Source organism: Mya arenaria, chromosome 7 (genome assembly GCF_026914265.1).
Source record: "Mya arenaria isolate MELC-2E11 chromosome 7, ASM2691426v1".
In the NCBI taxonomy this organism is placed as follows: domain Eukaryota; kingdom Metazoa; phylum Mollusca; class Bivalvia; order Myida; family Myidae; genus Mya; species Mya arenaria.
Genome location: NC_069128.1, coordinates 44990096 through 45015854, shown reverse-complemented (window position 1 = coordinate 45015854; position 25759 = coordinate 44990096). Strand labels below are relative to the sequence as shown.

General features: G+C 37.4%; 1 protein-coding gene across 4 annotated transcripts in view; it reads right to left on the bottom strand.

The window, feature by feature from the left end:
- LOC128240322 (myosin-11-like) overlaps positions 1-25759 on the bottom strand; it is a 60092-nt gene that overhangs the window by 10666 nt on the left and 23667 nt on the right. The window contains exons 9-11 of one of the 4 annotated variants that reach the window (XM_052956918.1): positions 14796-14847; positions 14345-14430; positions 4942-4993 (exon numbers count right to left, since the gene is read on the bottom strand). In XM_052956918.1, coding sequence (XP_052812878.1) covers positions 4942-4993; positions 14345-14430; positions 14796-14847 — 190 coding nt within the window. Of the gene's footprint in view, positions 1-4941; positions 4994-5596; positions 5736-13074; positions 13194-14344; positions 14431-14795; positions 14848-25759 lie in introns of those variants that run through there. The other 3 variants (XM_052956920.1, XM_052956919.1, XM_052956917.1) reach the window with 3 other exon arrangements.

The following is a 25759-nucleotide window of genomic DNA, read 5'->3' as shown; positions in this document are numbered from 1 at the left end:
CCATGGTCCCCTGCCGGATGATCCATATCCCCTGGAATTTATTTATTTTATTTTTTTCAAAACTAGCTTAAGGTTGACAGTGGAAAGCATCAACAATATTATGAGTGTGAAATTCCATGAAGGACCATGATGACTAAGTCCAAAAATAATTGTAATTTGTATGTATTTCTGTATTTATTCTTATATTATAAATGGATATATTGCGTAAATTTTCGTCGCGTAAAAATCCCCTGGTGTAATATCAGACCAAAATCCCCTGGGAAGCCTCTCAGAAATATGGCATGTATGTAGATGCTCATATTAAAATCATGCATATATAATAATTTATGTGTAATTTTTATTTAACCGTGCAGTGTTAAATTCTGTGGAGTTACAGTTGAAAAATATATTTTCATTGGTGTGAATCAGTTGACGTGTGGCGTTTAGGGAGTAAAATGAATATCCAAATGTTAAAAAAAGTTCCTTAAACATGCATTTTGCACCAGTCAATTGTAACCATGGCCCCCGAGGTCCTTGGGTATATAGGGGATAATGAAGGAAATTGGACGTGTTTTTACCTTCCATGTGGCTCCGCAGTGCCTAGTGAATGCGGTGGTTTTGTTTTTGCGCCGAATATAGAGGGTAAAGTGCCTAACCTCGAGGTGCGGGGGAATTTGGCGGGGATTTGACAAGTACTTTGTCTCTGCAGGGTGGGGATTTTACCAAGGATTGGCTGGAAGTCAAAGTCCCGCTATTCTCCGGACATGGGAGGAGGTGGCCTGGTTACAATTGAATGGTGCATTATTGTGGCTAATTGTGAAAATGACATCTTGTTTTGACTTTATTATACAGATCTATTGTATAACAGCCAGTATGGAGTACAAAACAAGTGTGCACAACTTCAAAACATACATTCTATAAATTTTTCCAAAAAAAGAAAAAAATACGGAAAATCCATTTTATTTTTATTTTTTTCCTCGACGCTCATTTTTGGACATCTTTTTTTATTTTTAATTTTATTCCCTCCTCCTGGCGCTTATTTTTGAAAAAAAATCCCGTAAAATGAGAAATAAAAAAACTCTGGCCTAATTAATTACACCATGATAAATGATAATTATATCATGAGTGGATGTTACTCTGAAATTGCAGACACTAATATTATTTTTTTAGTTGGAAGATTCTACTATTGTTAAAGTGTGGAATAAACAGAATTTATGATGAAATTGGTTTCATTTTCCTATATACCTTGGCGAAACAAAATAATTCGCTGAGTTCTCTCCGTTCCTTGAAGCTGTCAAATAATTTCACATATATTACATATGATTCGCGTCAGGAGAAAACCTGCTTTTATGACATTTTTAACGAAATTATTTTTTTACATATTTGGAACAAGTAATTATTTATGAGCTTAACCATATGAGTTTTATTTATATGCGCCTATTTTTTTCTTACTCAAAAACGCATTCAAATGAGCCAACCGTATAGCATTTTTCTGAGCGTTCTCTGTTCTACAACGTCACGTTCACGGCGTTAGATGTTCGGATTCTTTTCTTTTAATCAGGCAGAATTTTTTTTTTAAAATGTTGATCATTCATTCCATTACTATCGTAAAAGAATTGCACATTCAGTTCAAGTTTGATACATGTCAGTATGACGTCACTTGGGTTGCTAGCCAACTGTAGTTATTCTTTTTTCCTAAAGTGTAGTATTCCAACGGCATGCGCAGTTTTAAAATGTTTAATTTTAAAATAAATCAAACAAGATTCACAAGTAATATTCTTTAATTTAAAACAAAAGATTGAGATCACCGGTGACTGTCAATAAAATATATTACATTTGACACTAAAGTACAAGCATACATCTTAACATGAACGTTATATAATAATCATGTATGTGGTGTACCTACAATTATTTCGAAGTTAATTTTCTATCAATATTTTTCATGTAATGCGTGTCTTCAAAAGCATTGTTTAACGACTATGGATCATTCGACAACACATGTATATATGGAACAGTGTAAAAAAACAAGAATATTTTTTTATCATAAAACAGATAGAATAACATAATTGATAAATATTCAAGTGTCTCTTATAATCTGACCACTGCATATTACATGAACGTCTTTTAAGATGCAAACCCCGCGCAAAACTGTTCCCGCTTCTCTTCGGACACGGGTTTGCTGACACTCCGACGGAGATATTCCTTCCTGTTCAAGCTTAGACCAGCCGCTTGAGCCGGTTCCGGCCTGGTGTCCACTAAAAATCTGAAGGAGCGGTCCTTAAGGAGGTTGATATGTGTTTCTTTGCCGCCCATTTTTTCCATTACAATCACGATGCCCGGCAGACTGACTGTGAACCTGAAATGTTGGTATTTCTTGAAAAAGAATTAACTTAATAATAATTGAATAATTTGGTCTGTTATTAGGTAAAACGGGTCTCCATCGAAAATGCAATTCCTGTTATATAATATGGATCTACGCAGAAAAATATTTTAATATATTTAAAATAAATGTACAATACAGTAAACCTAAATCTCTATATTAACGTAAAAAACACAAATATTTACCGTATTCCTACAAATGACTTGAAATGCCTGGATAGGAACGATTTCCAATCCCTCCAGATTCACTGCGGGTAGCGGACCGATACGTTGGTCACAGACGACCGGTCAACCACTCCTGCCAACTCGTCAAGCGTCTCTGTATCATGACGTCTGCATGCCTTCTTCAGAGTCGCAAAGCCACTCCCCACAGGGCACCTGGCATGGCCTGCAAAATATTTAATTTATTTCCTGACTTTTAAACTAAAGCAAATGGAGAACTTAACTCGAAATTTCGTATGAATGTTGTTAAGGTTTTGATATGAAACAACGTACCTGGTATTTGCATCAAGAATTCGATCCCTGTCTACTGCCCGGTCATAACACTCCATAGGAAATAGCCAATGACGTACATATTTCTATTTTGCCCTGCAACAAGAAAACGTTATGACATGATTTTCATGAAAAAAAAATCTTTATCACGAATGAAATACGATACATAATTATATAAGTTTTTTTATGTTTTAATGTACATTACATAACATGAAGTTATTTTACCAAATAACTAAATTCATTCGAAATTATCAATGAAAAGTATTGCCCGGACAATTGTCGTCATGAATAGTGAACGTTTCGCCCGGGACACAGTGAGACTGGTTAATTGATTGCGCAGCAAATGTATAAGTTATGATATTTGTAATTCTGTAAACATTGCTGTACGGCATATAGCCTGTATATTTCAATATGACAACTTTGTCTATTAAACAATTTACGTGAATAAAAATACCACCACTTTATATATAAAAAATACCGTGTAGAATAGTTTTCTTACTTGAATATCTTTTAAACGAGTCATATTGTATGATAGCTTTCAGTCAAACACTTACTGTACCAATGTTAGTGTGTACCTGTTGAGCCTCAATGATATGGGCGCGTATCGCTCCTGTTGCCTCCATCTTCTCTTCCTCAGTGACGGCGTTGGCGATCTGCTGTCTCATTTTCTCGCATGTTGCGCACACGTCATCTCTTGGCTTTGCTATTTTAATATGGGGGACGCATGATGACCAGATTGTTTTAAATGCAGACAGTTTTACTTGCCGTACATTCTTCTCTGTGCAAATACTACAATAGTCTTTATGGAGAAGCAGCTTCGTGGCATCGGATGGCAAAAGTGTCGTTCATGTGCTGGATAATATTATTTAGCGTTGTCCGCTTCACATCATATAATAACTGGAATGTTTGCCTGCACACAGCACTGCCATTAACGTGGAACTTTGTTCTGGCACGCACCCGCTTTTTGCCTCGTTTCGTTTTTACAGAATCATACTTCTCGGCACTAAGAACGCCCATAATAAATTGTTCCTGTTCTTCTTTTGATTTCTCCTTACTTTCGAGAACAATGTTATAAGCCTCATCAAGTGTAAAGTTAGACTGACATTGTTTTTTGCATCCGCAGTCTTCCATGAAGCGTTTTGTGTTTAAATAGTCTTGGCAATCTGAATCATATGTACACTCGTCGCTGCTTTCACCACTCTCTGAATTTAGTGATAAAACCATTTCACGCATTCATGTTTGTACAAGTGGCCCTGCCTCTGCGTTATCCGGCGGCTCACATAGATCTTGATCATCTTCTTCTAACTCCTGAGATCCATGTGTTGTTCTCCCAAAGTACTCCAAAAGGATACTTTCAAGCTCCTGGAAAATATTAGTATTAAACTCGTTCAATTGAGGATTAATGCTATGAAATTATTATTGAACAAATTTGAATACACAATTTATAAACTTCTTTGTAATTTAGTAGAAAACAATACTTACTTATGCTTTTGTATCTCTTTCAATTTTTATAAAATTTTGTGCGAAGAAATATCAAATAAGAAACTGCCGGGGTCGAACCCGCAGTGTATGTATTGGTAGTCCAACGCTCTCCTAATTGAGCTTGACGGTCTTTCTGTTATTGTAAAAAATAGACATTATACAAATATTTTCTCCTTTTGTCACATCGTTTTTTTTCACATGAATTTTTTTTTCATTTCATGTTTCTTATCCTTTTCTCCATCATTTATAATAACTATGCAATGCTTGTAAGTTCGATATAGTTGACTATAGTGGCTACATGTGACAAGTATGTTAATGATAAACATTAAAGCTTTTTAGAAAATCAAATAATAATTATAAAGCGTTGTTGTTTTTTTTATAATATTTACATATTGTATAATAACTACGGAATGTCACTTAAAACTTATTAATCGGTTTTATCTTCTTGCAGATGTTAAATCAATAGGCTTTTAATTGCCTTAAATCTAAAAAAAACCGCCTGATTAATATTTGTTATTAGTTTAAACTGTCCGGAATTTTACCAAAAATATAACTGATTGAAGCAGTATCACTTAAAAAAAGATATATACGGAAAGAGAAAAGATTTACCTCTGATTCCTCCTCCAATTTGTCTCGGTTCCTCTTTCTTCTTTTGTTCACACTGGTAAACAACAAACACACAATGTGTGACACATAACCTTCAACACCGGATATCAGGTAAATACTCTGACGTCATTTCAACCATGTTTTCCGATGACGCTATCGATGTCATTAAGGCAGGTTTTCACATGACGCGATATATATATATATGTCTAATGTCTACACTCATGCACAATATTTTGCTAAGAATTGGGCGCTAGCCCGGTAACGCGTTCACAGGGGATACTTTGAATGACTGGGGAATAGCACAGTTACGAGCCCCTGTGCCTTCTTGTTTTCAGTCCCCACTGACAGATACTGTTGGTCAGCCTTAGAGTATTTGAGGTTGGCTGATGTAGTGTTTTCAACAGTCAGAGACTTCTGTTCAGGATTTCCATTCCTTTATTCTAAGGATAGTGTTCCTTTTAAATCAGCAATATACCAATAACACAATTGCAATTGCAAATCCAGTATGATTTAAGTTTCTTTCATGTATATAGTTATATGAATTTTTCATATGTGGGAGGTCTATTTTAAGAAGTTTTTTGTTTATAATTGTCACTGTGGCTGCATTTATGCCACCCTGATCCTGTTGCTGTTGAGATAATAAAGGTCTGCCCGTGCTCTATGATGGCTTGATCCCTTGACATACCCAAGTGTGACTGAACGAAATTTTTAAACCATTAAAGGGGGAGATTTTTACCCTCATCCGTTGTTGGAATTTTTGCTTAAGGAGTATTTTTGTACCCAAAATGCCGTGAAACCTGCAATGAATGACATCTAGAGTGGTCCCACAGCTCTGATACACCCTTAAAATTCTCTATTAACAAAAAGTCCACAATTAGAAAATAGTAGGAGAGAACATTATTAAACTGTTCAAATGAAAAAAATTCTTAATCAAGATATGATAAGGGCCCTTATAATAGCCAATTAAACTTAAAATTAAAAACAAACAGTAAGACTTGTTAATTACTCTAATATCTAGAGTGTTAGATGACCTTAAAGCTGCACGCTCACAGATATACCATTTTGACATTTTTCTTTGTTTGTCTTGGAAAGAGCAAATTTCTGCCTAGATATTTGCAAACAACTTTATGATATAAAGTTGCTGACACAATCAGATCATAGATGTTCAAATTTTACTGTTTGAAATGTTTTTTTTACGAAAAATGCATATTAAATCATTTTTGGAATTTTTGTTAGTAGTTTTATTTATATAACTGGTTCCATGGATTTTTGCAAAAATCCATGGAACCAGTACAAACAATAAAAAAGTTGTCGAAACGTTCAATCTGTGAGAGTGCAGCTTTAAGTACACCGTACAAAGAAAGATGATAAAAATATTGAATAAACACCTAAAGCCAAATTATGTTTAAAAAATTGCTCATAACAATAATTATAATAATTTTGTCTCGCTTTTCTTACTCAAATAGAAACTAATTTCTTAATCAAACAAAAGACATTAAAACTGCATTTCCAGAATATATATATTTTTCACCAAAAATTGTGAAGAGGCCTAACATTTTCATTTTGGGAAATTTAAACGCATGAAATTCTGCAGTTGGGATTTTTAAACGCTTAAACGTCTCAAATGGGAAATTCCACTTATGATGGTTGAAGACAACTAATATCTTCCTGTAAGTCTACTTCTAGCGTTTTTTTATGACCTGTTTAATATGAAATGTGTACAAACACTCCACAGAATCAAGCTTGAAAGGTCTGGGGGAGAAATCCTGTCTTTGACTTCGATTTTTTAACAGGACGCAATGACAAGGGAGGGAGAGAGATTAGTTTTAATCTTCATTATGAGAGTTGATTCTAAATCGAGGGGACAGAATTGATAACAATATATGGACTTAAATTGGTCATCGAATTACGTAAATATATTATACAGCATTCTTTTTATGCCAATTTCAAAGACAAAAAGAATAATTTACTCAAACAGAATAAACTTTTATTGTTAACTTTTGAAGTAAGATCTACCTTTTTGGGAAAAATATCTGGGAATTGTCTGGAAATTGGGAACATATGCCATTTTTCCCAATTGTTAAGTACTAGTCTAATTTCGGCCCCTAGCAAAGAAGGTGAAAAAGCCCTGCAAATGTACTAAAAAAATCTGAATTAATTAACAGTTAGCAATTTTAGCAAAATGAAGAATTATACCTTTAAGACATTCACATAAAATTCACCTCATTTTTCCTTTTCATATATAATTATATATATTTTTTTTTTATTTCCTCTTTGCTATTAGCCTAAATCAACATAACCATAAGCAAATATATTAATCAATTCTGTGAAAATGCTATATTAAATTTTATTTTGCCATTTTATACCATTTAAGGATATTAACTTGTTGCATGAAATTAATGTTTAATTCTAAATTGACAGTCATTTATTTCTTCCAATATTATAAGGATTTATATTTTAAGCATAAGGAACATGTATGTTGATCAATTAAAGTGCATAACTGCAGATTATGTTTATTATCTTAAATAAATTATAAGCCCATTCATAATCATATTTATAGCACCCTTTTCAGAATCATAATTGTCACATTATTAACAAGGCTTTTCCTGTATATAACTGTCATTCATAAAGAAACATTAAAAGGCACGTTAACTCAGCCAATCAGATGTCAAAATCAGAGAAAGGGGCAATGTCAAGTCCAGTGAAAGGGGCGGAGCTAAGAAATATACTGACATGAAATGTAGATGGATCTTACCAACTGAGGAACTGTTTTGTTTCTCCTCATTTTCTTGTAATAAAAAATAAATTTTATCATTGATACACTATAAAAGTGAATTATTTAAGCAAAATAATGACACCAAACATGACACATTCTTGCATAAAGATTAGCATTTTGATAAACTTCCTGAATTGTTATAATCAAAATACCTTGCACCAATATATCAAATCCTACTCCCACACAATGCAATGTAATAAAGTAAAAATATACAGTATGCAAAACTTAAATCCTTGATTAGGCCAAACAAAATATTCTTAGTTTCTACTAACATCCCCCAAAAAGGGTAGATAGGTAAAAAACAATATAAGAAGAAAACAATTAATTCAGATGGGTGTAAACAAAGATTTGTTAAGGCCTTATTATGTCCATGTTGTCATATCAGTAATCAAAATAATCACAAGCCCTGCAGTGTCAAGTTCTTTCTTCGATGTCAGGGGCCATTGGCTCTTGATTTATGTCAGGTTTTGTTGAAAGTGTTTGAAGCAAAATACTAATTTAAGAATATTGGCTTTAAAGGTCTCCATAGTAACACTTCTAAACCTAATAAATTGAGTGAATAAGGGGGTTAATTGGGGGTAATAAAACACATCTTGATAGTGACAATTTAAGTTTTAATCTTTCAAGTGGTGGTTCAACTAAGGAGGGATATACATATATATAAATATTCTGTAACATTCTAAACTTTAGCATCAAATGTTAACTTAAATTTAATAATGAAATCTATATGAAGCAAAAGCACGGGCATTGTTACATAAACAAAAATCTTTTTGCGTATATGGAATAAATTGCGATATCTACAGGTTTATTGTTTTAAGAAAAATACATGTACACAATCACATTACGTTACTGCATATAAGTTACATTGGTTAAATTCAATAACGAAAACAACGGAACTTGCCATTATGAATTACAAAGCCTTATTCATGGAAGCTTTTATGATAGAATCATATAATAAATTCGCCCATTCTTTGAGCGTATTATTTGGTCCTACGGAGAAATGTTATTATTTATTCCCGATTTTTTAATATAGTTTTACCAAAGTTAGAAAACAAAACTTCGGTAATTGAACATATATCGAGTAAAATCTATACAACAATAAATTGCACTGTGCTTCATTATCATGCGTTTGAAAAAGCTTACGGGTACATATATATATATATATAACATTACGTACAAGAACATATATACATTTTACATGTATATTTATAATAAACATAATAATTGCAACCTATTCTTTTTAAATGAGCACCTTTATATCACAGCGGAATATGATTGGTGCTTTCAATAAATTTTGTATTTTTGATTTTTTTCGTAAATATGATATTTATGCTGTTCAGAACTATAGCGGAAACAATTGTTCTAAATTTAATCCAATTTATATGCAACAAAGGATCAAACGTTAACGAGAAAGATTAATTCCTATGTTCCTGTTGTCATATTTGTACATTTTAATTATTTTACCAATTACAATTTGATATTCATGCCTTGTTAAGTTTAAGTGATGTACACTAGCATTCATTATGAAGTATTATTAAGAACCTTTTCTACGTTAATGCAAGTAAATATGCCCATTTAAACCTTCACAACCAGTTTAATGTGTTTTAACATGAGGAAAACTAACAGCTATCTGAATGACTTTTAATGAATGAAGGTTGTTGCGAAAAAGTATCAGTATCGGTTTAATTTTACATGGGCGCAAAATTGAACAAGGTATATTTCCATACTCACCTGTTTGTATGTTTCATATTATTGTCTAGTTTATATAATTTATATAAATACGTTTAAGCTTATGTTTATATAAAGAAAATAAATTTTATAATTTTATCAAAATCAAGATTTGTTTTTAATTCAATTAACAGCTACTACCGACAATTAATTCCAAGTAAAAACACATTATCATGTATGGAACAAAGATTCCTTTTTCTACTCAGATATCCAAATGTTCAACTTTAATGCAAGTAAAGTTTGTCAGTTTCACAGTCAGTTTATTATATTATTAGGAAAGCTAACAGCTACATGATTGATATTTTAATGAATCAATATTATTGCAAAAATATCAATATTGGTTAAATTCAACATGGACGCAATATTAACAGGGTATATTTTCATATTATTTTAACAATATATATATTATTTAAATACATATGTTTAAAATTTTGTTTATTAAGGAAAAATATTTTATAATTTTATCCAGATCAGGATTTGTTTTAAATTCAATAAACAGCTACTACCGACAATTATTTGTAACTAAAACACATTATTAGGCATGGAACAAAGAATCCTTTCTTCTACGCATATAGTATAATGTTTAATTTAATAGGAATCATGTCATTTATTTAGTTTGAGCATCGCAGTACATGCAAACCTAGCATTCACTCATTGTATCGAGGGACATTATAATTGGTTAATTATATTCTATGTATAATACATTACTATGATCAACTATTTTAATGCGGATTTCAACCTAATACGTGGCATTAATGTGCATGGTGAAATTTCCCGTGGCCAAAATAGTCGTATTGCATGTCAAGTTATCAAGGTATAGTTTCCCCCAAGAGCTTTAAATACAAAGCAATATAAAATTGGCACGCATGATTATGACGTACGGTGCAAAATAGTATACTTGTGACATAGAATTTTTTAGTGTCTGGTGTCTTAGTGTAACCGACCACATTTTGCTACATATCTTGATTTATGATAATTCAATCAAAATTAGTTTATTGTAACACATCTATTCCCTTTTTGCTTTCAATATAATCATATTATCCATTTATTATTATTGCTAATGTAATATTCTGTATACTACAACAATACACTTGACATACATAGATATTCGTTTGAGGATCATAATGATTGTTTTAATTTATAATTCCCCATTTCTTATAAACAAATATTTTCGAAAGGCTCCGACTCCATACTCGACATAAAGCGCTTTAACATTAGCCATTTAAAAAAATATACGATGTATCATGTTCGCGTGTCATCACATTAAGATGAAGACTATACTTATTTTAGCTTATGATTTAAAACACTTTTCTGTATGTTTAGACATTGAAATACGTACTTTTGCGTTCAGTGTATTGTATAATGTTGATATTCATGTTTTAATGCACATAATGTTTTAAATGGAAACAAACACCCATTTAATAACGATATTGCAAACACGGTATATAATTGTCTACGTTTAAGTTAAATGAATTAGAAGAAAATTAGTTTATCTTGTTTATAAAGGAATTATCTCCAGGTGGCGCTTTATAAGCACGAGTGATTCATACGCACGAGTATTTCGTGCTCATATGAATGTAAATGAAATCAGCTTTGGGGATTCGATACGTTCAAATCGATACAATTGATTGTTAAATTTGAGGTCGTACCGGGCAATAGGCAGAAGTCCGTGTTTACTGAAGTGAACGGACAAGGCATAAATTTAATCCTCATACAGAGGGTAAGTCATATTAAAAATATGTTTGTTGTATTTATTTGAAGCGACGCGTAACTTGAAGATTCAGATTCAGATTATGCATTGGAAATATGGGACATGTAGAAATTATGAGTTAATTCAGTTTAATTGTGTTAGAGGATTTTTTCGCCATTTTAATATCAAGTGCTTCTTGTTTTACTTAGAAAGAGAGTGTTTGGTTAATATACTATTAAAGAATATTTAGATGACTTTTTTATAAAAAAAAATGGGGGGGGGGGAGAGAAACACGTAGGAGAACAATGCAACACAATGAGATCGGGGTTACATGGATCCCGCGGTTCTACCAAGTGGCTGCGAACAGGTGAGCTGTTTCACCTCATGACAGCTGTTTTTCGTTGACGTCACTTCCTGTTCAAGTACCGCGCTCCGATGGTGTTCCCTCGCCTATTGTGTGTTCTGGTATAATTTTACCTGTCAGCGTTAGCCGTAGTTTTGGCCATATAGTCAATTATAAAGATAAGTAGTATAAATGAAATTTAATCTTTCCTGAATTGAACGAGAACGATTTGAAGCAATGCCGATTACTTCTGGATTTTTTGGTTTAGAAGATTTTAAATTCCGAATGTTTGTATTAAAGCTGCACTCTCACAGATATACCATATTTGCAACTTTTTTTTATTTTTTGTCTTGGAAAGAGCAAATTCTTATATAACTGGTTTCCATCGATTTTCGCAAAACTTGGCTCGTTCTAAGACAAAAAATAAAAAGTTGCCTAACGTTCAATCTGTGAGAGTGCAACTTTTAATTAAAAACAAATTCAAAAAATACTTCTTTAATTTTATTATAAGTTGAGCTGATAACAAACTGAGATTATAAGTAAGAATATTTTATGTAAGTTTCAGTGATTTGTTCTGTGTTCGCTAATAAATACAAATATTGTTTCTTAACTAGTTTCTGTAGTTAACTAAGTATATCTGCCTTGGCTGCCATTATATAATTGCTATACAGATGAATTGCCAATCTTGGCCGACACGCTATTATAACATGTGTTCCTTAGACACAAATGGGATGTGTGGATTGTGTTTAGTTCTGAAACAGTTTGAATGCATCGGATCATTTCTTAGGATATGTTCATTCATTGGCTGTGAATGTAATTTATTGGTTTGATTTGCAAACAGAAATTTTTTACACACCTTGCAGAAATAATTTTGAATAATTTGGTTTAGAAGATTTAAATATTCAGAATGTTCGAATTAAAATTAGTATTTTAAGAATATTAGTTTAATGATATCATATAAGTCGTGTTGCTAATAAACTGTGAGATGAGTAAAACTGTTGTGTGTAAGATTCAGTGATTTGCCCTGTATTTGCTTATAAATACAGATATTGTAATTTTTATAATTGAACATTTGGCTCAGCTGCCATTATAATTGCCAGACAGATGAGTTGCCTGTCTTGGCTGACTAGCCATTATCAAATGTGTTCCTTAGAAAAAAATGGGTTTTGTGGATTGTGTCTAGTTTTGTAAAAAATTGAATGCATCTGATCTGTCTTATGATATTGTAAAGATGTGTCATTATAAGATTGTTGTAAACAATTATGAAACGTTTAATGTTACTGCACTATAGAATTATTGCATTATTTAGGAAGATAATCTGAAGATCATATGAGCGGCATCGCTAATTCACGGCGGAAACGCCAGAGATGAATAAGTAATACTTAGATCATATGAAGAAAATTTTTAATGATTAAGAAGGAGCGTAGTGAGTTTCATCCTCATTTGTTGACTTATTGTCAATGCTGCAGGGAGTGTGTATTAAATGAGAGGTAGAAGGCGGACTTTTAAACACGCGGGAAAGTTGAAAATCTCAATAGTTAAGCGTAGCATTTAATGATTGCTTATCAACAGTTTCCTTTGATTGAAATCAAGGCTGTATTCTAATCATAGTATACGATGGCTTCACCAGTTAGTCAGTTACAGTACTAGTACATATGCAAATAGTATAATAAAGTTATAAAACTCGGCTTTGATGATTTATGGCGGACTCGCCAGACCTGAAATACAGTGTACAATGAACACGGTGCAATCACAAGTGCTAGTTTATATGTAAATATTGTTACGAAGTGAAGTTATAACAGGCTGATCCATAGCGGAATCGCCAAAGATCAATCGGTAAAGTTTACACTTACGTCTCCAGTACTTGTTCAAATGTAAAATTGTTGTTTTATTGATTCATACGAATGTAAAAAAATCTAAGTTATTAGCCATGACTGTTAACGGAATTGATTTATGTGAATACGTTATAAATAATGTTTTTGTAGAGACATTTTTGTGTATACGTCTATTATTGCAGACGCACAAGGATGACACTTTACCAGAAGGCTTGGCTGTTTAAGTGGATCTTCCTCCCGGACCTACTACAGAAGTGGATTGCCATCAATACGGAAGTAGTTCTTTGAATTAGAAAGTTGGATCTAACTTGCTATTTAGGGAGAAGTACATCGTTTTATGTGTGGATATATTGCTTTTACCAATTGAAGTGTTAGCAAAAAAAGGTTTTACTAAATGAAGTGTTAGAAAAAAAGGTTTACTAAATGAAGTATAAGAAGAAACGTTTTAAGGAGTATATTGTGTGTTCAAATCGTTAAATTAACTTTGTAACATTTACGAATCGTGAGTTGGTAATGAAATGTAGGTCATATTTAAATGATAGTTTAGTTTAACTTAGGAGGCTTATACAATCCGACATGAGTAATGTCCGATAAACAGTTGCATCGGTTGAAATGTTATATTAAGCACAAGCACACCCGTGGAGTTATGACATGACTCTGATTTGTACAATTTTATAACTTACAACTAAGCGTGGACAATGCCTCTTATGATTTATCGTCAGTAATTTTAGCTGAATTAATGTTAGCTGAATTGTTCCCACTGACTGTCTTTTTGCCTTAGTGCTAGCCTTTGGCAGATCTTTTTTTTTCTATCGGAATATTGCTTTCCTTAGTTAAGGAACAACATTAAAAATACAAAACAAACATTGCATTTTTTTAGTAGAGAATAAGTCTGATAAGGGCAGTATTTCGCCAAACCGTATGTAAATGTGTATACGTATACGGTCATTATAACAGTATCATACTTTTTTTTGCAAATACTTGTTAGCATCAAACACGTAATTATAAATTAGAAATTTACACAAAATGATTACCGTCAGAATGCCATCCGGGAATTTGAATACTAAGTCAATCGTACCGATGCCGAACGTGACATTAACAGTTCCCGTTGGTTGAGTCCCTGAGAAACAAAATTACATTGAGAAATGGTAGCTCCATAACGAATTTTAAAACGTATTTCTCTTACGGAAATGGTTTAATAGTAGCAACACAATGATTATTTAAACATTTTTTTTCTGGCGGTTGGATGCACCGCATCCCTTATAACTTGCATTGATTATATCAGTCGCATACTGAACAAAATATATCAGTTAACATTAAACTAAATATTCAAAACGAGTCACACTCATTCAAGCAATGCTTACTTCATACCCATGTAATAACTACTATCATTTTGTATTAGTAACTCTGGATGTTTTATAATGCGTTGTCAATTTATTCATATTTGGTACCTTTACAGTATTAAGTTATTAAAAGACAACTTACAGTTGATTCTGTCTTTTATTTGCGAACACTGTGCCTTGACTTCTGCTCTTTCCTTAAAACGACAATAAATCAATGACAAGAACCCATAATATATAGTTTATTTTATAAACAACAGAATGTGGTGTATAAAGTCTTACACAGTAATACCTAAAATGAACATTAAGCAACAATAGCCATGCCATCAAGGTAGGCCTTGATGGAAATGATTTGGATTTTGTAAACATGAAGAGCTTGGGTATTGAATCAGTTCAAACCTGAAGTGCTATTTTCCTTACACAAATAGTATGTCTGGGATAGGAACATACTTCAATGATAGAAAGAAACATCATTCGACGATATTGCGAAATAATTCTTTACTGCGAACTATATTGTTTAAACTTTAAAGCTGCGGTTTACTTAGAACTAAGTTTGATTATAATAACATGCATTGTTTCAAAGAAAGAAAGTAGTTTGAGTAAATAAATAATATTTATATATGGTTTATAAACTATACACATATTCCAAACGTCATTGTTTTAGCTTAGAAAATATGAAAGTCAATCAAAAGGGTCTGGGCTAGCTTAGAACCCAGGGGCATAATTTTTACGAACCTAGTAAAGGGCACATGTTGACACATAACAATTTCAAGGGTCGTGTCCTAGCAGTTTTAGACAAGAAAATTTCCATGATTTTCCTGTATATATATATAACCTGTATATAAGTAATTAGTGATCCCCGGGACGGCGCCAATTTCAAATCGAAGGGGCTAATTTGAACAAATTGGGATGAAAAACATTATATGATTTTTCATACAAAATACAACGGATCTTGGCCAAGTGATTTCAAACAATACTTTCAAACGTGATTGTCTCGAACAAATGTCCCAAATTTATAACATGTCCTAATTAACACTTGATAATACAACTATGTCATTCTTGCAGAATAATAATGAAGGTGTTTGTTTAAATAAATAGAATAATTCATGTAGAATGTAAGGAAATGTAAGCGATCTTTAAGAAGCTTTCTTCGTTACAATAAACCAAGAAACGGCTCTGTTCAACATTTATTCCGAATTTTAAAATATCTACGGGTCAATGTTATATCTTGTATCACAAGATGATTAAATTCTTCAACATTATCAACCATTTGTAATCAATAAAATGTTGAATCTTCGAATCTGTGTTGAGGTGTCCAACAACGAGGTTAGTACGAGATAAGTGTATAGTTCAACAGCGAGGTCTGTACGACAGTAGTGTAAAGTCCGTCAACAAGGTATATATACGCAAGTGTAATATAATCCAACAACAAGAAATGTACGAGAGTGGTGTATATTCTAACAACAAGGTATGAACGACAGTGGTTTATTTCAAACTACAAGGTATGTACGAGGTTAGTGTAGTCCAACAACAAGGTATGCATGAACGTGATGTAGTTCAACAACATAGTATATACGATAGTGGTGAAGGTCAACAACAAGGTATGTACGAGAGTGTTGTTGACCAACAACGAGGTCCCTTAAAAAGCAGAATAATCCAGCAACGAGGTATGTAGATAGTTGGGTAGCCAATCAACGAGGTATGTACGAGAGTGGTAAAGTTCAACAACGAGGTATGTACGAAAGTTGTGTAGTCCATCAATGAGGTATGTACGATAGTGCTGTAGTTTAACAATAAGGTATGTACGAAAGTTTTTTTACCAAAAACACAATGCGGTGTAGCCCAACAACGAGGTATATAAGAGAGCGTTGTAGCCCGACAAGGAGGTGTATACGAGAGCGTTGTAGCCCGACAAGGAGGTCTGTACGCGAGTGATTTAGTTCATCAACAAAGTTTACACGAGTGTGAAGCCAAACAACGAGGTATGTACGAGAGCGTTGTAGCCCGACAAGGAGGTCTGTACGCGAGCGATTTAGTTCATCAACAAGGTTTACACGAGTGTGAAGCCAAACAACGAGGTATGTACGAGAGCGTTGTAGCCCGACAAGGAGGTCTGTACGCGAGTGATTTAGTTCATCAACAAGGTTTACACGAGTGTGAAGCCAAACAACGAGGTATATACGAGAGCGTTGTAGCCCGACAAGGAGGTCTGTACGCGAGCGATTTAGTTCATCAACAAGGTTTACACGAGTGTGAAGCCAAACAACGAGGTATATACGAGAGCGTTGTAGCCCGAAACGGAGGTCTGTACGCGAGCGATTTAGTTCATCAACAAAGTTTACACGAGTGTGAAGCCAAACAACGAGGTATGTACGAGAGCGTTGTAGCCCGACAAGGAGGTCTGTACGCGAGTGATTTAGTTCATCAACAAGGTTTACACGAGTGTGAAGCCAAACAACGAGGTATGTACGAGAGCGTTGTAGCCCGACAAGGAGGTCTGTACGCGAGTGATTTAGTTCATCAACAAGGTTTACACGAGTGTGAAGCCAAACAACGAGGTATATACGAGAGCGTTGTAGCCCGACAAGGAGGTCTGTACGCGAGTGATTTAGTTCAAACACAAGGTTTACACGAGTGTGAAGCCAAACAACGAGGTATATACGAGAGCGTTGTAGCCCGACAAGGAGGTCTGTAAGCGAGTAATTTAGTTCATCAACAAGGTTTACACGAGTGTGAAGCCAAACAACGAGGTATGTACGAGAGCGTTGTAGCCCGACAAGGAGGTCTGTACGCGAGTGATTTAGTTCATCAACAAGGTTTACACGAGTGTGAAGCCAAACCACGAGGTATATACGAGAGCGTTGTAGCCCGACAAGGAGGTCTGTACGCGAGTGATTTAGTTCAAACACAAGGTTTACACGAGTGTGAAGCCAAACAACGAGGTATATACGAGAGCGTTGTAGCCCGACAAGGAGGTCTGTAAGCGAGTAATTTAGTTCATCAACAAGGTTTACACGAGTGTGAAGCCAAACAACGAGGTATGTACGAGAGCGTTGTAGCCCGACAAGGAGGTCTGTACGCGAGTGATTTAGTTCATCAACAAAGTTTACACGAGTGTGAAGCCAAACAACGAGGTATGTACGAGAGCGTTGTAGCCCGACAAGGAGGTCTGTAAGCGAGTGATTTAGTTCATCAACAAGGTTTACACGAGTGTGAAGCCAAACAACGAGGTATATACGAGAGCGTTGTAGCCCGACAAGGAGGTCTGTACGCGAGTGATTTAGTTCATCAACAAAGTTTACACGAGTGTGAAGCCAAATCACGAGGTATATACGAGAGCGTTGTAGCCCGACAAGGAGGTCTGTAAGCGAGTAATTTAGTTCATCAACAAGGTTTACACGAGTGTGAAGCCAAACAACGAGGTATATACGAGAGCGTTGTAGCCCGACAAGGAGGTCTGTACGCGAGCGATTTAGTTCATCAACAAGGTTTACACGAGTGTGAAGCCAAACAACGAGGTATGTACGAGAGCGTTGTAGCCCGACAAGGAGGTCTGTACGCGAGTGATTTAGTTCATCAACAAAGTTTACACGAGTGTGAAGCCAAACAACGAGGTATGTACGAGAGCGTTGTAGCCCGACAAGGAGGTCTGTAAGCGAGTAATTTAGTTCATCAACAAGGTTTACACGAGAGTGAAGCCAAACAACGAGGTATATACGAGAGCGTTGTAGCCCGACAAGGAGGTCTGTACGCGAGCGATTTAGTTCATCAACAAGGTTTACACGAGTGTGAAGCCAAACAACGAGGTATATACGAGAGCGTTGTAGCCCGACACGGAGGTCTGTACGCGAGCGATTTAGTTCATCAACAAGGTTTACATGAGTGTGAAGCCAAACAACGATGTATATACGAGAGCGTTGTAGCCCGACAAGGAGGTCTGTACGCGAGTGATTTAGTTCATCAACAAGGTTTACACGAGTGTGAAGCCAAACAACGAGGTATATACGAGAGCGTTGTAGCCCGACAAGGAGGTCTGTACGCGAGCGATTTAGTTCATCAACAAGGTTTACACGAGTGTGAAGCCAAACAACGAGGTATATACGAGAGCGTTGTAGCCCGAAACGGAGGTCTGTACGCGAGCGATTTAGTTCATCAACAAAGTTTACACGAGTGTGAAGCCAAACAACGAGGTATGTACGAGAGCGTTGTAGCCCGACAAGGAGGTCTGTACGCGAGTGATTTAGTTCATCAACAAGGTTTACACGAGTGTGAAGCCAAACAACGAGGTATGTACGAGAGCGTTGTAGCCCGACAAGGAGGTCTGTACGCGAGTGATTTAGTTCATCAACAAGGTTTACACGAGTGTGAAGCCAAACAACGAGGTATATACGAGAGCGTTGTAGCCCGACAAGGAGGTCTGTACGCGAGTGATTTAGTTCAAACACAAGGTTTACACGAGTGTGAAGCCAAACAACGAGGTATATACGAGAGCGTTGTAGCCCGACAAGGAGGTCTGTAAGCGAGTAATTTAGTTCATCAACAAGGTTTACACGAGTGTGAAGCCAAACAACGAGGTATGTACGAGAGCGTTGTAGCCCGACAAGGAGGTCTGTACGCGAGTGATTTAGTTCATCAACAAGGTTTACACGAGTGTGAAGCCAAACCACGAGGTATATACGAGAGCGTTGTAGCCCGACAAGGAGGTCTGTACGCGAGTGATTTAGTTCAAACACAAGGTTTACACGAGTGTGAAGCCAAACAACGAGGTATATACGAGAGCGTTGTAGCCCGACAAGGAGGTCTGTAAGCGAGTAATTTAGTTCATCAACAAGGTTTACACGAGTGTGAAGCCAAACAACGAGGTATGTACGAGAGCGTTGTAGCCCGACAAGGAGGTCTGTACGCGAGTGATTTAGTTCATCAACAAAGTTTACACGAGTGTGAAGCCAAACAACGAGGTATGTACGAGAGCGTTGTAGCCCGACAAGGAGGTCTGTAAGCGAGTGATTTAGTTCATCAACAAGGTTTACACGAGTGTGAAGCCAAACAACGAGGTATATACGAGAGCGTTGTAGCCCGACAAGGAGGTCTGTACGCGAGTGATTTAGTTCATCAACAAAGTTTACACGAGTGTGAAGCCAAATCACGAGGTATATACGAGAGCGTTGTAGCCCGACAAGGAGGTCTGTAAGCGAGTAATTTAGTTCATCAACAAGGTTTACACGAGTGTGAAGCCAAACAACGAGGTATATACGAGAGCGTTGTAGCCCGACAAGGAGGTCTGTACGCGAGCGATTTAGTTCATCAACAAGGTTTACACGAGTGTGAAGCCAAACAACGAGGTATGTACGAGAGCGTTGTAGCCCGACAAGGAGGTCTGTACGCGAGTGATTTAGTTCATCAACAAAGTTTACACGAGTGTGAAGCCAAACAACGAGGTATGTACGAGAGCGTTGTAGCCCGACAAGGAGGTCTGTAAGCGAGTAATTTAGTTCATCAACAAGGTTTACACGAGAGTGAAGCCAAACAACGAGGTATATACGAGAGCGTTGTAGCCCGACAAGGAGGTCTGTACGCGAGCGATTTAGTTCATCAACAAGGTTTACACGAGTGTGAAGCCAAACAACGAGGTATATACGAGAGCGTTGTAGCCCGACACGGAGGTCTGTACGCGAGCGATTTAGTTCATCAACAAGGTTTACATGAGTGTGAAGCCAAACAACGATGTATATACGAGAGCGTTGTAGCCCGACAAGGAGGTCTGTACGCGAGTGATTTAGTTCATCAACAAGGTTTACACGAGTGTGAAGCCAAACAACGAGGTATGTACGAGAGCGTTGTAGCCCGACAAGGAGGTCTGTACGCGAGCGATTTAGTTCATCAACAAAGTTTACACGAGTGTGAAGCCAAACAACGAGGTATGTACGAGAGCGTTGTAGCCCGACAAGGAGGTCTGTACGCGAGCGATTTAGTTCATCAACAAGGTTTACACGAGTGTGAAGCCAAACAACGAGGTATGTACGAGAGCGTTGTAGCCCGACAAGGAGGTCTGTACGCGAGCGATTTAGTTCATCAACAAGGTTTACACGAGTGTGAAGCCAAACAACGAGGTATGTACGAGAGCGTTGTAGCCCGACAAGGAGGTCTGTACGCGAGTGATTTAGTTCATCAACAAAGTTTACACGAGTGTGAAGCCAAACAACGAGGTATGTACGAGAGCGTTGTAGCCCGACAAAGAGGTCTGTACGCGAGTGATTTAGTTCATCAACAAAGTTAACACGAGTGTGAAGCCAAACAACGAGGTATGTACGAGAGCGTTGTAGCCCGACACGGAGGTCTGTACGCGAGTGATTTAGTTCATCAACAAAGTTTACACGAGTGTGAAGCCAAACAACGAGGTATGTACGAGAGCGTTGTAGCCCGACAAGGAGGTCTGTACGCGAGCGATTTAGTTCATCAACAAGGTTTACACGAGTGTGAAGCCAAACAACGAGGTATGTACGAGAGCGTTGTAGCCCGACAAGGAGGTCTGTACGCGAGTGATTAAGTTCATCAACAAGGTTTACACGAGTGTGAAGCCAAACAACGAGGTATGTACGAGAGCGTTGTAGCCCGACAAGGAGGTCTGTACGCGAGCGATTTAGTTCATCAACAAGGTTTACACGAGTGTGAAGCCAAACAACGAGGTATGCACGAGAGCGTTGTAGCCCGACAAGGAGGTCTGTACGCGAGTGATTTAGTTCATCAACAAGGTTTACACGAGTGTGAAGCCAAACAACGAGGTATGTACGAGAGCGTTGTAGCCCGACAAGGAGGTCTGTACGCGAGCGATTTAGTTCATCAACAAGGTTTACACGAGTGTGAAGCCAAACAACGAAATATCTACGAGAGCGTTGTAGCCCGACAAGGAGGTCTGTACGCGAGCGATTTAGTTCATCAACAAAGTTTACACGAGTGTGAAGCCAAACAACGAGGTATGTACGAGAGCGTTGTAGCCCGACAAGGAGGTCTGTACGCGAGTGATTTAGTTCATCAACAAGGTTTACACGAGTGTGAAGCCAAACAACGAGGTATGTACGAGAGCGTTGTAGCCCGACAAGGAGGTCTGTACGCGAGTGATTTAGTTCATCAACAAGGTTTACACGAGTGTGAAGCCAAACAACGAGGTATGTACGAGAGCGTTGTAGCCCGACAAGGAGGTCTGTAAGCGAGTAATTAAGTTCATCAACAAGGTTTACACGAGTGTGAAGCCAAACAACGATGTATATACGAGAGCGTTGTAGCCCGACAAGGAGGTCAGTAAGCGAGTAATTTAGTTCATCAACAAGGTTTACACGAGTGTGAAGCCAAACAACGAGGTATGTACGAGAGCGTTGTAGCCCGACACGGAGGTCTGTACGCGAGTGATTTAGTTCATCAACAAGGTTTACACGAGTGTGAAGCCAAACCACGAGGTATATACGAGAGCGTTGTAGCCCGACAAGGAGGTCTGTACGCGAGCGATTTAGTTCATCAACAAGGTTTACACGAGTGTGAAGCCAAACAACGAGGTATGTACGAGAGCGTTGTATCCCGACAAGGAGGTCTGTACGCGAGTGATTTAGTTCATCAACAAGGTTTACACGAGTGTGAAGCCAAACAACGAGGTATGTACGAGAGCGTTGTAGCCCGACACGGAGGTCTGTAAGCGAGCGATTTAGTTCATCAACAAAGTTTACACGAGTGTGAAGCCAAACCACGAGGTATATACGAGAGCGTTGTAGCCCGACACGGAGGTCTGTACGCGAGCGATTTAGTTCATCAACAAGGTTTACACGAGTGTGAAGCCAAACAACGAGGTATGTACGAGAGCGTTGTAGCCCGACAAGGAGGTCTGTAAGCGAGCGATTTAGTTCATCAACAAAGTTTACACGAGTGTGAAGCCAAACAACGAGGTATATACGAGAGCGTTGTAGCCCGACAAGGAGGTCTGTACGCGAGTGATTTAGTTCATCAACAAGGTTTACACGAGTGTGAAGCCAAACAACGAGGTATGTACGAGAGCGTTGTAGCCCGACAAGGAGGTCTGTACGCGAGCGATTTAGTTCATCAACAAGGTTTACACGAGTGTGAAGCCAAACAACGAGGTATGTACGAGAGCGTTGTAGCCCGACAAGGAGGTCTGTACGCGAGCGATTTAGTTCATCAACAAAGTTTACACGAGTGTGAAGCCAAACAACGAGGTATGTACGAGAGCGTTGTAGCCCGACAAGGAGGTCTGTACGCGAGCGATTTAGTTCATCAACAAGGTTTACACGAGTGTGAAGCCAAACAACGAGGTATGTACGAGAGCGTTGTAGCCCGACAAGGAGGTCTGTAAGCGAGTAATTAAGTTCATCAACAAGGTTTACACGAGTGTGAAGCCAAACAACGAGGTATGTACGAGAGCGTTGTAGCCCGACAAGGAGGTCTGTAAGCGAGTAATTTAGTTCATCAACAAGGTTTACACGAGTGTGAAGCCAAACAACGAGGTATGTACGAGAGCGTTGTAGCCCGACAAGGAGGTCTGTAAGCGAGTAATTAAGTTCATCAACAAGGTTTACACGAGTGTGAAGCCAAACAACGAGGTATGTACGAGAGCGTTGTAGCCCGACAAGGAGGTCTGTAAGCGAGTAATTAAGTTCATCAACAAGGTTTACACGAGTGTGAAGCCAAACAACGAGGTATGTACGAGAGCGTTGTAGCCCGACAAGGAGGTCTGTACGCGAGTGATTTAGTTCATCAACAAGGTTTACACGAGTGTGAAGCCAAACAACGAGGTATGTACGAGAGCGTTGTAGCCCGACAAGGAGGTCTGTAAGCGAGTAATTTAGTTCATCAACAAGGTTTACACGAGTGTGAAGCCAAACAACGAGGTATGTACGAGAGCGTTGTAGCCCGACAAGGAGGTCTGTAAGCGAGTAATTAAGTTCATCAACAAGGTTTACACGAGTGTGAAGCCAAACAACGAGGTATGTACGAGAGCGTTGTAGCCCGACAAGGAGGTCTGTAAGCGAGTAATTAAGTTCATCAACAAGGTTTACACGAGTGTGAAGCCAAACAACGAGGTATGTACGAGAGCGTTGTAGCCCGACAAGGAGGTCTGTACGCGAGTGATTTAGTTCATCAACAAGGTTTACACGAGTGTGAAGCCAAACAACGAGGTATGTACGAGAGCGTTGTAGCCCGACAAGGAGGTCTGTAAGCGAGTAATTTAGTTCATCAACAAGGTTTACACGAGTGTGAAGCCAAACAACGAGGTGTATACGAGAGCGTTGTAGCCCGACAAGGAGGTCTGTACGCGAGTGATTTAGTTCATCAACAAGGTTTACACGAGTGTGAAGCCAAACAACGAGGTATGTACGAGAGCGTTGTAGCCCGACAAGGAGGTCTGTAAGCGAGTAATTAAGTTCATCAACAAGGTTTACACGAGTGTGAAGCCAAACAACGAGGTATGTACGAGAGCGTTGTAGCCCGACAAGAAGGTCTGTACGCGAGCGATTTAGTTCATCAACAAAGTTTACACGAGTGTGAAGCCAAACAACGAGGTATGTACGAGAGCGTTGTAGCCCGACAAGGAGGTCTGTACGCGAGTGATTTAGTTCATCAACAAGGTTTACACGAGTGTGAAGCCAAACAACGAGGTATGTACGAGAGCGTTGTAGCCCGACAAGGAGGTCTGTAAGCGAGTGATTTAGTTCATCAACAAGGTTTACACGAGTGTGAAGCCAAACAACGAGGTATGTACGAGAGCGTTGTAGCCCGACAAGGAGGTCTGTAAGCGAGTAATTTAGTTCATCAACAAGGTTTACACGAGTGTGAAGCCAAACCACGAGGTATATACGAGAGCGTTGTAGCCCGACAAGGAGGTCTGTACGCGAGTGATTTAGTTCATCAACAAGGTTAACACGAGTGTGAAGCCAAACAACGAGGTATGTACGAGAGCGTTGTAGCCCGACAAGGAGGTCTGTACGCGAGTGATTTAGTTCATCAACAAGGTTTACACGAGTGTGAAGCCAAACAACGAGGTATATACGAGAGCGTTGTAGCCCGACAAGGAGGTCTGTAAGCGAGTGATTTAGTTCAAACACAAGGTTTACACGAGTGTGAAGCCAAACAACGAGGTGTATACGAGAGCGTTGTAGCCCGACAAGGAGGTCTGTACGCGAGTGATTTAGTTCATCAACAAGGTTTACACGAGTGTGAAGCCAAACAACGAGGTGTATACGAGAGCGTTGTAGCCCGACAAGGAGGTCTGTACGCGAGCGATTTAGTTCAAACACAAGGTTTACACGAGTGTGAAGCCAAACAACGAGGTATGTACGAGTGTTGTGTAGTTCAACAACGAGAGTGGTGTATCCTAACAGCAACATCTGCGCGAGAGTGGTGAACACCAATAAAGGAATACATACGAAAGAGGTGTATAGTCCAACAACAAGGTATGCTGTGTCGCTGTATGAGGCGACGTGTTTTTCTGTTATTTTAGATTATCAAGAAGTTTTGTGATTCTTATCTAGTTGATTTGATTATGATTTAACAAGTGTGAACATGAATATACAAGAAGGAATTTCTACATGTGTTTTTATTGGTTCTATATTTATTACAAACCTAGATTTTATTATATGAAAATTGTGATAGATATTTTTACTCAAAAGTGTGTATCAACTATGTATCAGACAGAAAACAACTCACCTGGGAAATACAGATACAATAGTGATCAAATACTGACTATTGGAGAAACGACAAAGAGGTAAACATGGAGAGAAAGCAAAATTTCTGTGGAAGCCTTGTGGTGCAAATCATCAAAACCTCATTTATCCAAAAAATCCAATAAATTAAAACATTTGAATGAACAGATACATTGCATCACTTTGAACTGCAGATCTGTTGTTAATAGGTTGCTGTTGTTGGACAATACTTACGAGATGAAAAGATTGAATTTGCTTTATTGACGGAAACATGGTTCACGGATGACAAATAACACCAACTTGAAACATCAGACCTTAACAAATTCAGCTACAAGTTGAGTGTTGTAAATAGACACAAGAAGAAAGGCGGTGGCATTACAATGCCATGTAGAACAATTATCAA